Source organism: Lipophrys pholis, assembly GCF_963383615.2.
Source record: "Lipophrys pholis genome assembly, chromosome: 17".
Lineage (NCBI taxonomy): Eukaryota > Metazoa > Chordata > Actinopteri > Blenniiformes > Blenniidae > Lipophrys > Lipophrys pholis.
In genome coordinates this window covers 18878364-18890152 of record NC_137643.1, presented here as the reverse complement: position 1 = coordinate 18890152, position 11789 = coordinate 18878364, and the positions used below count along the sequence as shown (strand labels likewise).

General features: G+C 43.1%; 1 protein-coding gene across 2 annotated transcripts; it reads right to left on the bottom strand.

Moving 5' to 3' along the window:
- Nucleotides 1–2380: 2380 nt before the first annotated feature.
- LOC308122484 (replication protein A 32 kDa subunit-like) lies at nt 2381–6777 on the bottom strand. 2 transcript variants are annotated; one of them, XM_080484303.1, is made up of 9 exons: nt 6641–6777; nt 6523–6575; nt 6329–6430; nt 4938–5051; nt 4782–4850; nt 4607–4714; nt 4344–4433; nt 3583–3680; nt 2381–2611 (listed from the first exon to the last, which is right to left on the bottom strand). In XM_080484303.1, exons 1-9 carry the CDS (start codon nt 6651–6653, stop codon nt 2533–2535), a joined length of 726 nt encoding a protein of 241 aa, XP_080340429.1. In that variant the 5' UTR covers nt 6654–6777; the 3' UTR covers nt 2381–2532. The 2 variants fall into 2 exon arrangements, with proteins under 2 accessions (XP_080340429.1, XP_080340430.1); XM_080484304.1 differs by having other exon boundaries at nt 6523–6572; nt 6641–6760.
- Between the last annotated feature and the right edge of the window lie 5012 nt (nt 6778–11789).

Below are 11789 nucleotides of genomic sequence, written 5' to 3'. Positions count from 1 at the left end.
AACTACGTAAAGGTCGCATGATCCCAAAAAACACCAGCAGGGGAACTTCAGTGAATCTGCATCAAACATTATAATCAACTTTCCTCTTCCTCCTCCTCCTCCTCCTCCTCGAGAGGCTGCGGAGGTCGGCGGGGTCGTTCTCAGCTTTGATGAGCAGCAGATAATTGATCTCACCTCTTCAGTCCTCCGGGAGCTTTTCACGCTCGGCGGCACAAACAAGAAGTTTCCCTATTTGAATTCCCGCGTCTGTCGCTCACATCCCGCGACAAGACTTGCCGGGAGTCGGTCTGAGAGGACGACGCTCTCGTGAAAACGCAGACGTCTGCTTGGTTTGGAAGAAGAAGCCTGAATGAAACCGAGTTACAGCCTGAAACGGCTGGAGCCAAGAGCTAAAATAGCGACAGCCGTTGAAAAGAAATGGTCAAAGCTAAAAGCGCTTAGAGAAATCAAAAGGCCTCAAAGTGTTTCAGTTGACAGACCTAAAATGACTTTAACAGCCGGAAGAGCTCAAACAAGTGACAGTTGAAACGGTTAAAACAACTAAACTGGCTTAAAATAATGAAAGAAGTTAAACGGCTCGAAGATACAATGGTTTATAAAAAAATAAGAAAAAGTAAAAATTGTTTTGAGAACCGATGTAACTTTATAGAAATAAAAAAAAAGCTAAAGCTGGTAAAAATAAATTTAAAAAAAAAAGCTTGAATGGTTAAAACAGATAAAATACCTAAAATGGAGGATTTAGTTAAAATGGCCCAAAAAAAACAAATGCGTTTTAAAAAAATGGATAAAACTGCTAATTTGGCTAAAAATACATCCCAGAAACCCACAACAAAACAGCTAGAGCAACTAAAACGGCTCAAACTGACGAAACAAGTGCAGTAAAAGAGCTAGAACAGCCCTGAGATCTTTACAATGGTTTAAAAATAACCTTTGAAATCGCTCTAAGAAATTCTCACTTCTTAAAAAAAATAAACTGGTAAAACAACTCAAATGGATGGTTCAGATAAAATGGCTATAAGAACTAAAAAAACACATTTAGAAAATAGATGAAATTGCGCATACGGCTAAAAAAAAAAAAAAGGATTTTGGTCATAAAGATCCGGTTCCAGCTGGTTTTGGTGTCGACGTGGAGGAGCAGGGGCTGATGGGATTGAAAGATCAAATATTGAATGAAACGAAACCTGCAGTGTGACGAACTGGACGGACCAACGAGCTGCAGCGGATTCAAGCGTTTCTCTCTCAACTCCGCAAACCTGCTGGTGGCGCCAAAGGACCAAATTCGGGGTCAGAAGTCTTCAGGGTTGTTTTGGGAGATCCAACAGATCTCATGTGATTTCATCCTACAGATTTCAGGGGATTTCATCTGGGGTCTTTAAAAAGTCTCTGAGGGGAGGAAGGGGGTGTGTTCATGAGCTCGTTTGATAAGAGGAGAGCAAAGTGATTCCCGAGGGGAAAAACTCCCCTGATGAATGAAGGATGAATGAACTGCTGCTGCCCAGGCTCGTCCTCGGCAGGCGGCCATGACTCTTTGCCGTTGGGGGGTGGGGTGGGGGGGGTGGGGTGGTGGGGGGGGGTAATAAATCTCTCTTACATAACTTCAGTTCTCACACAACAAGGCGGAGAACCACACCTTAGAGTTCTGGCAGTGGAGCGCCGGGGAGCGCCGGGGTGCAGCCGCCGGCTACAACTGCTGCTTTTCACTTCACACGTTTAAATCCACAAATACTACGAAATAGTATTGAGAAACTAGTTTAGACTCGTTTTGAGGTGGTATTAAGATACCACGGAGAACTTACTGGGAACTTTTTCAAAAACTCAGGAAAGACTGTAGGTGTCTACTTCTTTGGCCACGAACATCCTCTATAGCTCAGACGTGCCCCCCCTGATGGTCCACCATGGTATTGCAGTTGAGTAGTGATTTCCAATAAATACAGAAAAATATTTCAGTATACTTTGTAATGGTATTACTACACACTAACACAGATATTATGTACTTTTTTTAAAAAGTGATAGCGCCGTGATTAAATTCTGTGTTGTTATTTATCAAAGCCGATATTCACCAGTTTGGTGTTGAAGTCAGTTTCCCATTGGAAGCTCCCAGTGTGAAACAGACTTCAACTCAATATTTAGAGTTTGAGAATGGCTGCGCGTGAAAAGTTCACGAAAATGTCCCAGCGTCCAAACCAGTTGTTTACTCGAGCACTATTACAGGGCATTTACTCGAGTACTGCTGTGACAACTGTAGCTACAACTAGTGGTTGGAGGAAGAACTGCAGTTAATCGACGCCTCATACAGAAATAAAAAATTTCTGACGCAGATGTTTTAGTCCAAACGTTGGTATTTAGAATACAGAAAATAAATAAACTAGTAAAACAAAAAGCCATTTATAAGTGTCAACTTTTATTAACAAAAACTAAAGTTAAACGAGAATCGGCACTGTACAGCTCAAACATAACATGCTTTTAATCATCTTCAAATCCGGACACAAACTAATAAGTTAAGATGATCTTTTAGTTTTCAGCTTTGCTTCGTTAATATTCTGCAGCCTTGAAGTGAAGCTCGTCGGAGGTGAAGACGTGACCTTCGTTCAGGAGGAAGGTCAAGGACGTCCTGCAGGAGACACGACAACGTCAGCGCCCGCTGTGGCTCACACTTCAGAGCTAACGCGGTAAAATGTTTTTCCTCATTAAAATGTGACCATAATGTTCATAATTTCTTGAATAAATTCAAAAAGTTTATGTTTGTTTTTTTATTCCCTTATATGGGGAAACTGTTTCTGAAACAGCAGCAGCTCACTAGGCATTGAGGCTGGTGTCAAATTACCAACTGGTGACACTACAAATTGCCATTTTTCTGTGGGAGCAGGAGTAAGACGGAAGGTGTGATTTCAGGGAGGGGGCGGGGCCTTAGAATTACTCAGGCATCGTTTAAACAACAACGTTTTTCAGACACATTTTATTTCCTAACAACAGATACTGAGTGGAGCGAAACTATGAAGGAAGAATTGCAAACAAGTGGTGGTTTTGTTGTATAGAAACAGCTCCCACTAGTGGCCCAACAGGACAACTTCAGAATTTTCAAAATGTTGTTGCAAAACGCAATAATGATGGTTTTTCACTTGTAACGTTGTCACGTAAACGAAGCCTTAAAAAGAGGGAAACGTGGTTATTTCTTTAAGTTTCCACGACAGGAAATGCTTGTAGATCTTCAGAAGATGAAAACAGACGTAAAGAAAATATTTCAAACGCAGGCAGTTTACAGGTTTTACCCTCAAAAATTGTGTCAATCAAGTAAAAAGAAAAACAATTCAAAACTATTTATTTGTAATTAACACAAAATGCATCAATTTTACACACAGTTTGTGTTTAAAGTGCGAGATTTCATATTTAATTCATTTTAAGAAACCAGTTGTACATCTGATTCAGTGTAAAAGTGTTTATATGTCCTCCTGCCTTCATTGAGCGGTTATAAGAACAACATCAATTCATTACATTGTCCTACAACTATTAATTCACCAATTTATTTCTATTTCCATGTGAATGCTGATCTAAAGTAGAAAGATTGAATTTGTAAAAAAGTACCTGATGTCAGTGACTGTGATGAAGTTCAGCTTCATCTTTAGGTCGTTGAACCTGATGCCATAATCAGAGTCCGAGTGTCTCCTGATCTCCTCCAGCACCTCAAGCAGAAACGCAATAATGACCATCGACAGAACTACAGTTGTTCGATTGTTATCACGGTGACTGTCAAAATAAAAGTGCCAAGTCCCGGGAGAATAAGGACTGGGAGTCATGACACCACGGAGGAAACTTTGTTCTGATTGGCTCTACTGAGCATGTGCAGAACAACTAGTTACTATAGCCACGGTGTTGTAGCAGTGTTTTCAAAATGTTGCTTTTCCCCCGTTTCCACGGAGACCGAGCATTCTCGAAAATTTCCACCTTGGGAGGCGTTTTCAAAAGGTTTACCTTTTCAGTGTAACCTAATCATGTAACCGGGGCCAAACAGCAGCATGGATTAAAATCTAAACGTGCTGAAAGAAAATCTTGAAACATTTCAACAAGGCCTGGACACTAAAAAAGCGAAGTAAACAAACGTCCCGCTTTCATGCAGTTCTGTTTGCGTAGCGCATTTCATCAGAAGGATCCACAGCCAATCAGAGCGAGGTATTCATATCCAGATAATGAATCAACACGCCGGCGCTTTGATGCAGTGCTGCTCCATTTCATCAACGTATTGATCAGACAATTAAGGCCCACGATCCTGCCAGTTCAGACTCGGGGGCAACTAAAGCTCATTACACGATGAGCGTAAGCAGGCGTGTGAGGCTTTGAGCACCGACCTGCTCCTGGACAGTGGACAAGCCGTGTGACGAGCTGTGTGCAGGAGGTCCGACGCTGCACTTCCTGGTGTTCATGTTCACGTCCAACATCTGGATTCACAGAACGACACAAAGCAGACTTGTCTAGTAGTCGGTAGTAGTATTACAGCCTGTACATGAATGTTGAGTTTCTGGATGCAGTATCAACGTTTGAATTGTTAAATTGTATCTTGACTTTGAGGATTCCGGTACACCAAAATATGTGTTTCCAGCAGGAGTCGTACCTTTCCAGAAAGCTGACTGTGAGCCTGAACCACCTCCATCATGTGGGAGGTGATCTCATTCAGGTCGGTGACTCGACGCACGTCCATCGCCAGCAGTAACCTTTGACCCTACGAGGGAAACAAAGAGTCACTTTGCTGTAGAGTTTCAACTGGACGGCCGACGTCAGCGTCTTACGTTGAAGTTGCGCAGACTTCCTATGACCTTCACGTACTTCCCCTGACATTGGAACGTCTTTAACGGTTCCTGCAGGGTTACAAGAAACACTGACGTGATTATTAAAGGTCAAGTTGTGAGCTTTTTTTCCCCCCTGCATGTCTTGAGAACACTGACCTCCGCGTTGACCCACTGCTTGACCACCAGCGGCGGGCCGGTCATGTCGTCCACAGAGTACTGCACATTGGTCACGAAGGGAGCGAATCCCCGGACGATGCCCAGCAAAGACACCTGAAGGCGGAAGAACAAAAGCGGCTCTTGGGACCAGAATGCAACTCAAGAAAACTTTGCAGCTTGGAAAAGTTAAAGGGGTCATTTTATCCAGATCTCATTGGTCCAAAAACACTGTATTCAAAAGTTGGATCATAGGAGCTGCATTCAGAATCTGCTGTGTCTGTGTGAGCTGGACTGGCTCCGCCCACACATGCCATCTTGGGAAGAGGAGGAAGTACTTTCTCTCATGGTGCCATGTGCCAGAGCAGACCTGCCTAATTGTGGGAGGAGTCAAAGGGAGGGCCTACCTTGATTGGGATTGGCTGAACCCCTGATGACACTATATAGGGTTTGATTTCTGATTGGCTGGTTGGAGCATCACACTTTTTAAAAACTGAAACAAGCCAGGGAGAGAGAGGAGCGACTTTCTTCACTTCTGGGGTGTCATTCCAGGTATGGGGACGATTATTACTGATGGAAAACAAGTCGAAAGTGAATTTTGAATAATACGAGCCCTTTAAGAAAGTAAAAATAAAACGCTGAATTCATTGCATCCTGCATTTGGTTATTCTCTAGTTGTAGGGTGTAAATCGTCCCACTGTTAATGTTGAGAGCCTGTTGTTCTCCGGGTGCATGTGCGGTTTTATTACAAAAACAAACCAACAGCACCCTCTTGTGGCCCCACAGGAAAATCCCTCATTTTCAGTGTGTAAACAGAGAAAACTTTTCTGGAACAAAAACGCAAAAATTATGCATTTTCACGTCAAACACTGTCATTTAAACGGAGCCTTAAATATTAGGCTAGTCAATTTTCTTTGATCTGATCAAACGGTATGTCGTCACGTGTCAAGTAAAAAAACGTCTTTCCCTACAAATTTGTCAATTAAAAACAAACAACAACCAAAAGTTAGAAAACGACAAAATAATAATTATTCAGCTACAAAGTGACCGTTTCTGAAGAATCCATCTTGGTCAACCGAGTCACTTTTTCTTTATGTGTCACAGCACGGAAACATTTCAATGATTGAGTTTTGCCACAGTCAAGCTGGTGTAGATATCATAGGGAAGGACACTTCACTTGTGATTACAGACTTTTAAATTATGGATTTCTTGACTCTGTGGTGGATACTACTATTGACTCCACCATCAATCAAAGTGGTTTTCCATCAAGGATTGTTTTCCACCTTTTTGTATGGTTTTCTTGGAGAGGAAAAAAACCATCAAGAAAAAGAAAAACCAGTGGCAATAACCTAATGGGGAACCATTAAGTGAACTTGTGAAACTGTTGCTGGTACCTGGTTGAGTTCCAAGTCATGGATAGAGAATGTGTCTTGATTGACTGCGGTTGCAGACAGGAGCTGCGACACTGTGCTGGGCAGGATGGAGAGACTGCCGCTCTGTGGGGGGGGTCACAATATTAATTATTATAATGATATTAATTCTTTCCACTCATCGGATGGTCTCACAGAATTTCCACCCGCTGACGCACCTTTGGCAGGAGAGCTTTTTGGTGACTGGTCACATTGCCGAACGCAAACCCTGCTGGAACAAATGTTTAAACATTTATAGTCACAGGATGACAAGTGTATTAGTTTTCCAACACTTACCTTCTCCCCACATGACAAGTTGAAACCACGTTCTGGAGATTTTCCATTAATGGATCCTGTAAAAACCAGGAAACCAGCCTCCTGCGGCCGCTCCTCTTAATAAGACAGGTGATTTGAATCAGACGTTCTCTTCTCGTGACGTCACAGTAAACGTATCACTTCCGGTTTCACCTGGGCGCGCCGTGTAAGCCCTGCTGCTGCTTCTCACTTCTACCTCATCTATCGGAGTGTTTTTTAGATAAAACTGCGCTGGAATTCACAGGATGTGGATCGTAGCTCGTTCAGCACAAACACCAGCCCCAGCTTTCCCTCACTGAAACCTCCTTTTTCACTAATTGAATCCGTTAGCTTAGCATTAGCCTAGCATTAGCATCAGTGATACTGTATGAAGCAGCAGTTTGTTCGCTTTTTATGTCGTGTTTTTTGTTAGAGGGAAATGTTACTCTATATTTATGAAAATGTGTTGCAGAACTGACAAATATTTTTCTACTTTATGTTCTTGTTTTAAATGGATCTGTGTCTGCACTTAAGATTATATATAGATAAGTGACTTGACATATGAAACATTAGAGTCTGCGTCAGCCTCATTTTCAAGGTTCAATGTGTTTTGCGGCTCCAGTTAAATTTGATTTGGTGGAAACTCTTTCACAATCTTTTGGTCATAAAGGTTTTAGAACGGCAGTCTACTTGGAAACTGCTGGAAAAGAGTCAAATACTGTAGGATCGTGATCCATGCCAGTGGTAATGACATCGTAATAACTCACTGTAATAAGTTGCATAAAATTAATTAAACCCAAATGAATTCCACAGGAGTTAATCTTAGAAAGTTAATTAAAATCAAACCTCTCTCTATAGAAATCCACAAAAATCAGATGTAGATTGTCAAATATCTTTTGTCCGAACCTTTGCTTGTGAATTGCCAACTTACAAGTTGTGATTCTTTGACCCCGACAGAAACTTTACTAAAAACAGTAAGAACATCAGATTAAATCCTCCTTTCATCCAGGACACATTTTTCCTCCACTCTTTTATTAAAAGATCCATCATTTCCAACAGTGATTGACAGGCGTTCACTCCACGTCTCATAAACTTCATTTAATCTCTTCAAAATATCTTACAATGACACAGGAGCCGAAAGGTTTGGTAGAAAAGTAAGAGCAGAGGTTTGTCTGGCTGTGAGCTCAGATCACGGCGTGTTCTTCAAGTGTCGTCGCCCCGACCCGGGACTCACAGCACCAATGGTTCAGTCACTGAGCGGCACACAGGGAAAAGAACAAAAATAAACACGGGTTTGGGAAGAATGTTGAGAAACTGTGACGGGTGAACGGGCCGGCTGAGAAGACTTCCAGCAGATACCATAAAACCCAAGCAGCAGATAAAAGGTGAGGATCCGGGGCTCTTTGCCAAGTCAGAAGGGAATTAAATCATTTTAACTTCTGAGAAGAGTTGATCTCTGCTGATGCTTTATACCGATTAGCCTGGTGTCGTATTAGAATTTACTCAACTATAGTTCATGGAAATTTTTCAAAACCATCTATGGAAACTTGTACTTTGATGATTGTGTAGTGCAATCGTTTTTGGTTGGACGATGTACAATCCGATATGTCCATGACGACTGAAGTGTTTAACACTGAGAATTCTGATTTATGTTGCCATGTGGGATTACTACCATATCTGAAGTAACTTTTTGTTCCAGAAAAAAAAAAAAAAAAGTAGCCACAAAAACTGGATTGTCAAATTAGTGAACACCCTCATTTAGAACATCCCGTCAACTTTTTATCACCAGGAACATTTAAAACCTGAGCAAAATAAGCAGATTTAATTTCTCCAGCCAATGTATATGTACTCGTACCCAATTACTAGAGTATATCCATGTCGTTACTTCAAACCTACATTCATTCTTCTGGCTTTCAGCAATAAAATGTGCGTTTAGGATCTTTTATTCAGTGATCACACTCTTCTGAAACATTCTGCCGGATGTTGGTGTTTTATGGTTATTTACACCCGTCATCTGAAACAAGCAGCAGCGTGGCGACTGTTGTGTTTCTGTGTTGGTATGTGAGCAGCAGCTTCCTCCAGGCGGCGGCGGCTTGTGGCTCACCGTGACGAGGAAGCATTCAAAACATTGGTCACCATCTTTCGAGCGTAAACGTCCGACACAACTTCAAGTCGCCTGCAAATAGCGAGCAGGATGGAGTCGATGTAGCAGCAGATCTGTTCCGTCATTAGTCCTTTAAGAAACGGCTGAAGGTCTTCACAACCTGGGGTTTACTTTGTTTACCAACCAGCAAAAACACAAAAAGTTTTATCTCTTTAAACATGGTAATCGGTTGAACTTTTTATCGAGAACACTTGAAGCTTGGAATTTGACTTTTTCTGCATTCGGTGGTCATAAAATGGGATTTGTTCTTCCATCTACGTCGTGATTCTTAAGTTTATTGAACAAATCTATTAAACTCTGCCAAATGCAGGTGGAAAAAGTGAGAAGTGTGAAGCTAATGAGTCTAAAGAAAGCTAATCGAAGTCAGGAGTCGGCAAATCTGGAGCTGAAACTATGAAAATTGAGTCAAGCTGTAGAGAACCTTTGACGTTTACAGGAATCAGAAGACAGATCTCTAAAGACTGCAGGCAGGAGTTGAACATTTGAGAGGATTCTCAGAATCATGCAGCTCATCAGTCCAGTTTGTCTCTGTAAGAGTCGGGTTCTACCAAGTAGGTTTGATCAAATCACATTGGATGTCCATCTGATGCAGAAAATTAGGAACTTGGAAAAGGTCTGCAGGTTTCTTCACAATTACAATGATCTTTGTAATGGTGGCTCCCGTTGTGCTTCGTGGCAGAACTATTGATTATTTCTCTCCAGATCAATGCAGACGGGACAGAGAACCAAACAAACCGCGATGGAACAAACCTTTGTGAACCCCAGAGTGTGAAGACCCTGCTTTTAGGAATCACAGTGGAAGGCCGTCTTATCTCAGAACCCAGGTGATGAGGACAGTGTTTAAAAGGAAATACAAGCAGAAGGTTTGTTTCCAACACTCTTCCCTCCGCTCAGTGACGTACATGTCCAGGTTCCAGGTTATAGCAGAGCAGCTGGTACGTTACATGAAGGCCCTGGAGCAGGTGAACTTTTACATGATGACCACAAAACCCCACAAAGAGACTCGTTCCGTCTCCGGAGGAAACCACCTCCGCTTCCCTTTGTACCAGACAGGAAGAGTTGACCCACTGGTCACCCGATTCACACAACATCACAAACAAGAGGCCGATGACAAACGTATAATCATCACTAGCACAGCGACTGGATTCACCTGAAGGTACAACCTCTTTTCAATGATCCAAGGTACACAGACGCCAAGGAAAAAAAAAACATTTAAAAAAGCGAAGCCGTCACTGCGATTTACATGACCAACAATCGAGGCTCTTGAAAACAGAGCACGTCCGGTCAAATGTACATGAAGCTTGTTCGTCCCCGTTGATCCTATACAGTATTTACACATGTGCAAAGGAATCGACAAACCAAGAGGGTGAAATCTCGTCAACAACCCACACCTAGCTTCTGTTTGGCAGCCTGAGGAAGGTACGGTCCTCTGAGGAAGGTGCGGTCCTCTGAGACCTTGGGAGGAAGGTATGGCCCTCTGAGACCTCGGAGGAAGGTACGGCCCTCGGAGGAAGGTACGGCCCTCGGAGGAAGGTACGGCCCTCGGAGGAAGGTACGGCCCTCGGAGGTGTTTGGAAGGAAGAAATCTGTCCGACTTCATGACATCGGTTGCTCTTCCAGCTTGGAGGACGCCAAGTGGCTGACCTGCAGTCCATACGCCGCCAACATTCTCAATTCTTTAATACTGTGTTTGTGGCATTTGTTTTTCACGGGCCTGTGACAAGTCGGACGTGGCAAGGCATTTAATTAATCAATCTTACCAGACCTTATTCGTCCCAGACCTTTATACCGGAGCACGAGAGAACCCCGGCCCCTGCCAATCCGTCCGAGTGCAATACCATCCAGGGTGGAAATAAAAGGCAAATTCTAGTTCTCATATCACGACAAGAAATCGAGCTCTGACGCGAGGGGGGGAGGGGGCGTTTAAAGGCCATCTTATAGACACGTTGGCAACAAGTAGAAGGAAATTTGATTTTCTGCCAAGACTTTGACAGCAGCCAAGATTGTTTGGATTTCCTCGGTTCTTATTTTTTTCTTAAAAAGTGCACACGTTATACATGACCTGAAAGGCCAAAAAAAAGGGGGGGGGGGGGGGGGGGGGGGTCCTCAAGCGTGATCCTCTGCCAAGTGCTGCAACAACTTAATAGGCTTAGAATGAGCCTGTCGGAAGCATGAAGAAAGGGATTACTGTAAGATCCCGAGCCGGGGGGGGGGGGGGGGGGGCACAGTGAGAAGAGATCAAGTTTAACACGACAGTATCAAGTGTCAGAGGAAACGCAGAGAGCGCAGAGATCCCAGTGGAGGGTCGGCGTGACGGCGGCTTCTCGTTTCCTCCCTGAAGGTGAAAGGTAACCGCGGGCATTAGTGGAGACCACCGGCTCACCTCCCGTCAACAAATACGAGTACGGCGCCCGACCCGGCCTCGCCGAGCTCCGACACACAGCACAGTAGGTAGTTAAGAGGAATAAATACAAATTAAAAAGGAGAAAGAAAAAAAAAAAAGTGCTTTTGCCAAATGCCAGGTGAATATTCATGTCACCGTCGGTTATCTTCAGAGCAGCTTCCACTCAAATAGATTGGAGGATTTCTCCGGAGAGCAGATTAGTTTAGGAAGTCACTTTAAGTCCTGTTGCTGCTTCCTAATTTTAGTTTTCATTTTTCTAAAAACCCCGGAGTGCATTTTCACCATTTTCTACCTGGTTTCAATTGGCCGTGACGACACTGTGCTCAGAGAGACGAGTGCTGGTGTGAAGAACAGCAAACATTCAGACTGACTGAAGTATGTCGAACCACATGGGGGCTTCTGAGTCTGGGGTTTGGTCACATAATATCCCAAAGCTTCAGAATTGACTATCAGACTATCATGACAATGATAGTCTAATGATTATTTTTTGACCTGCAAGGTGGTTTCACATCTTACATCATTTCCTTCTGCTGATTCCTGAAACTGATATTGTATGAGTGGTTGCGGTTTTTGTTTTCTGACAT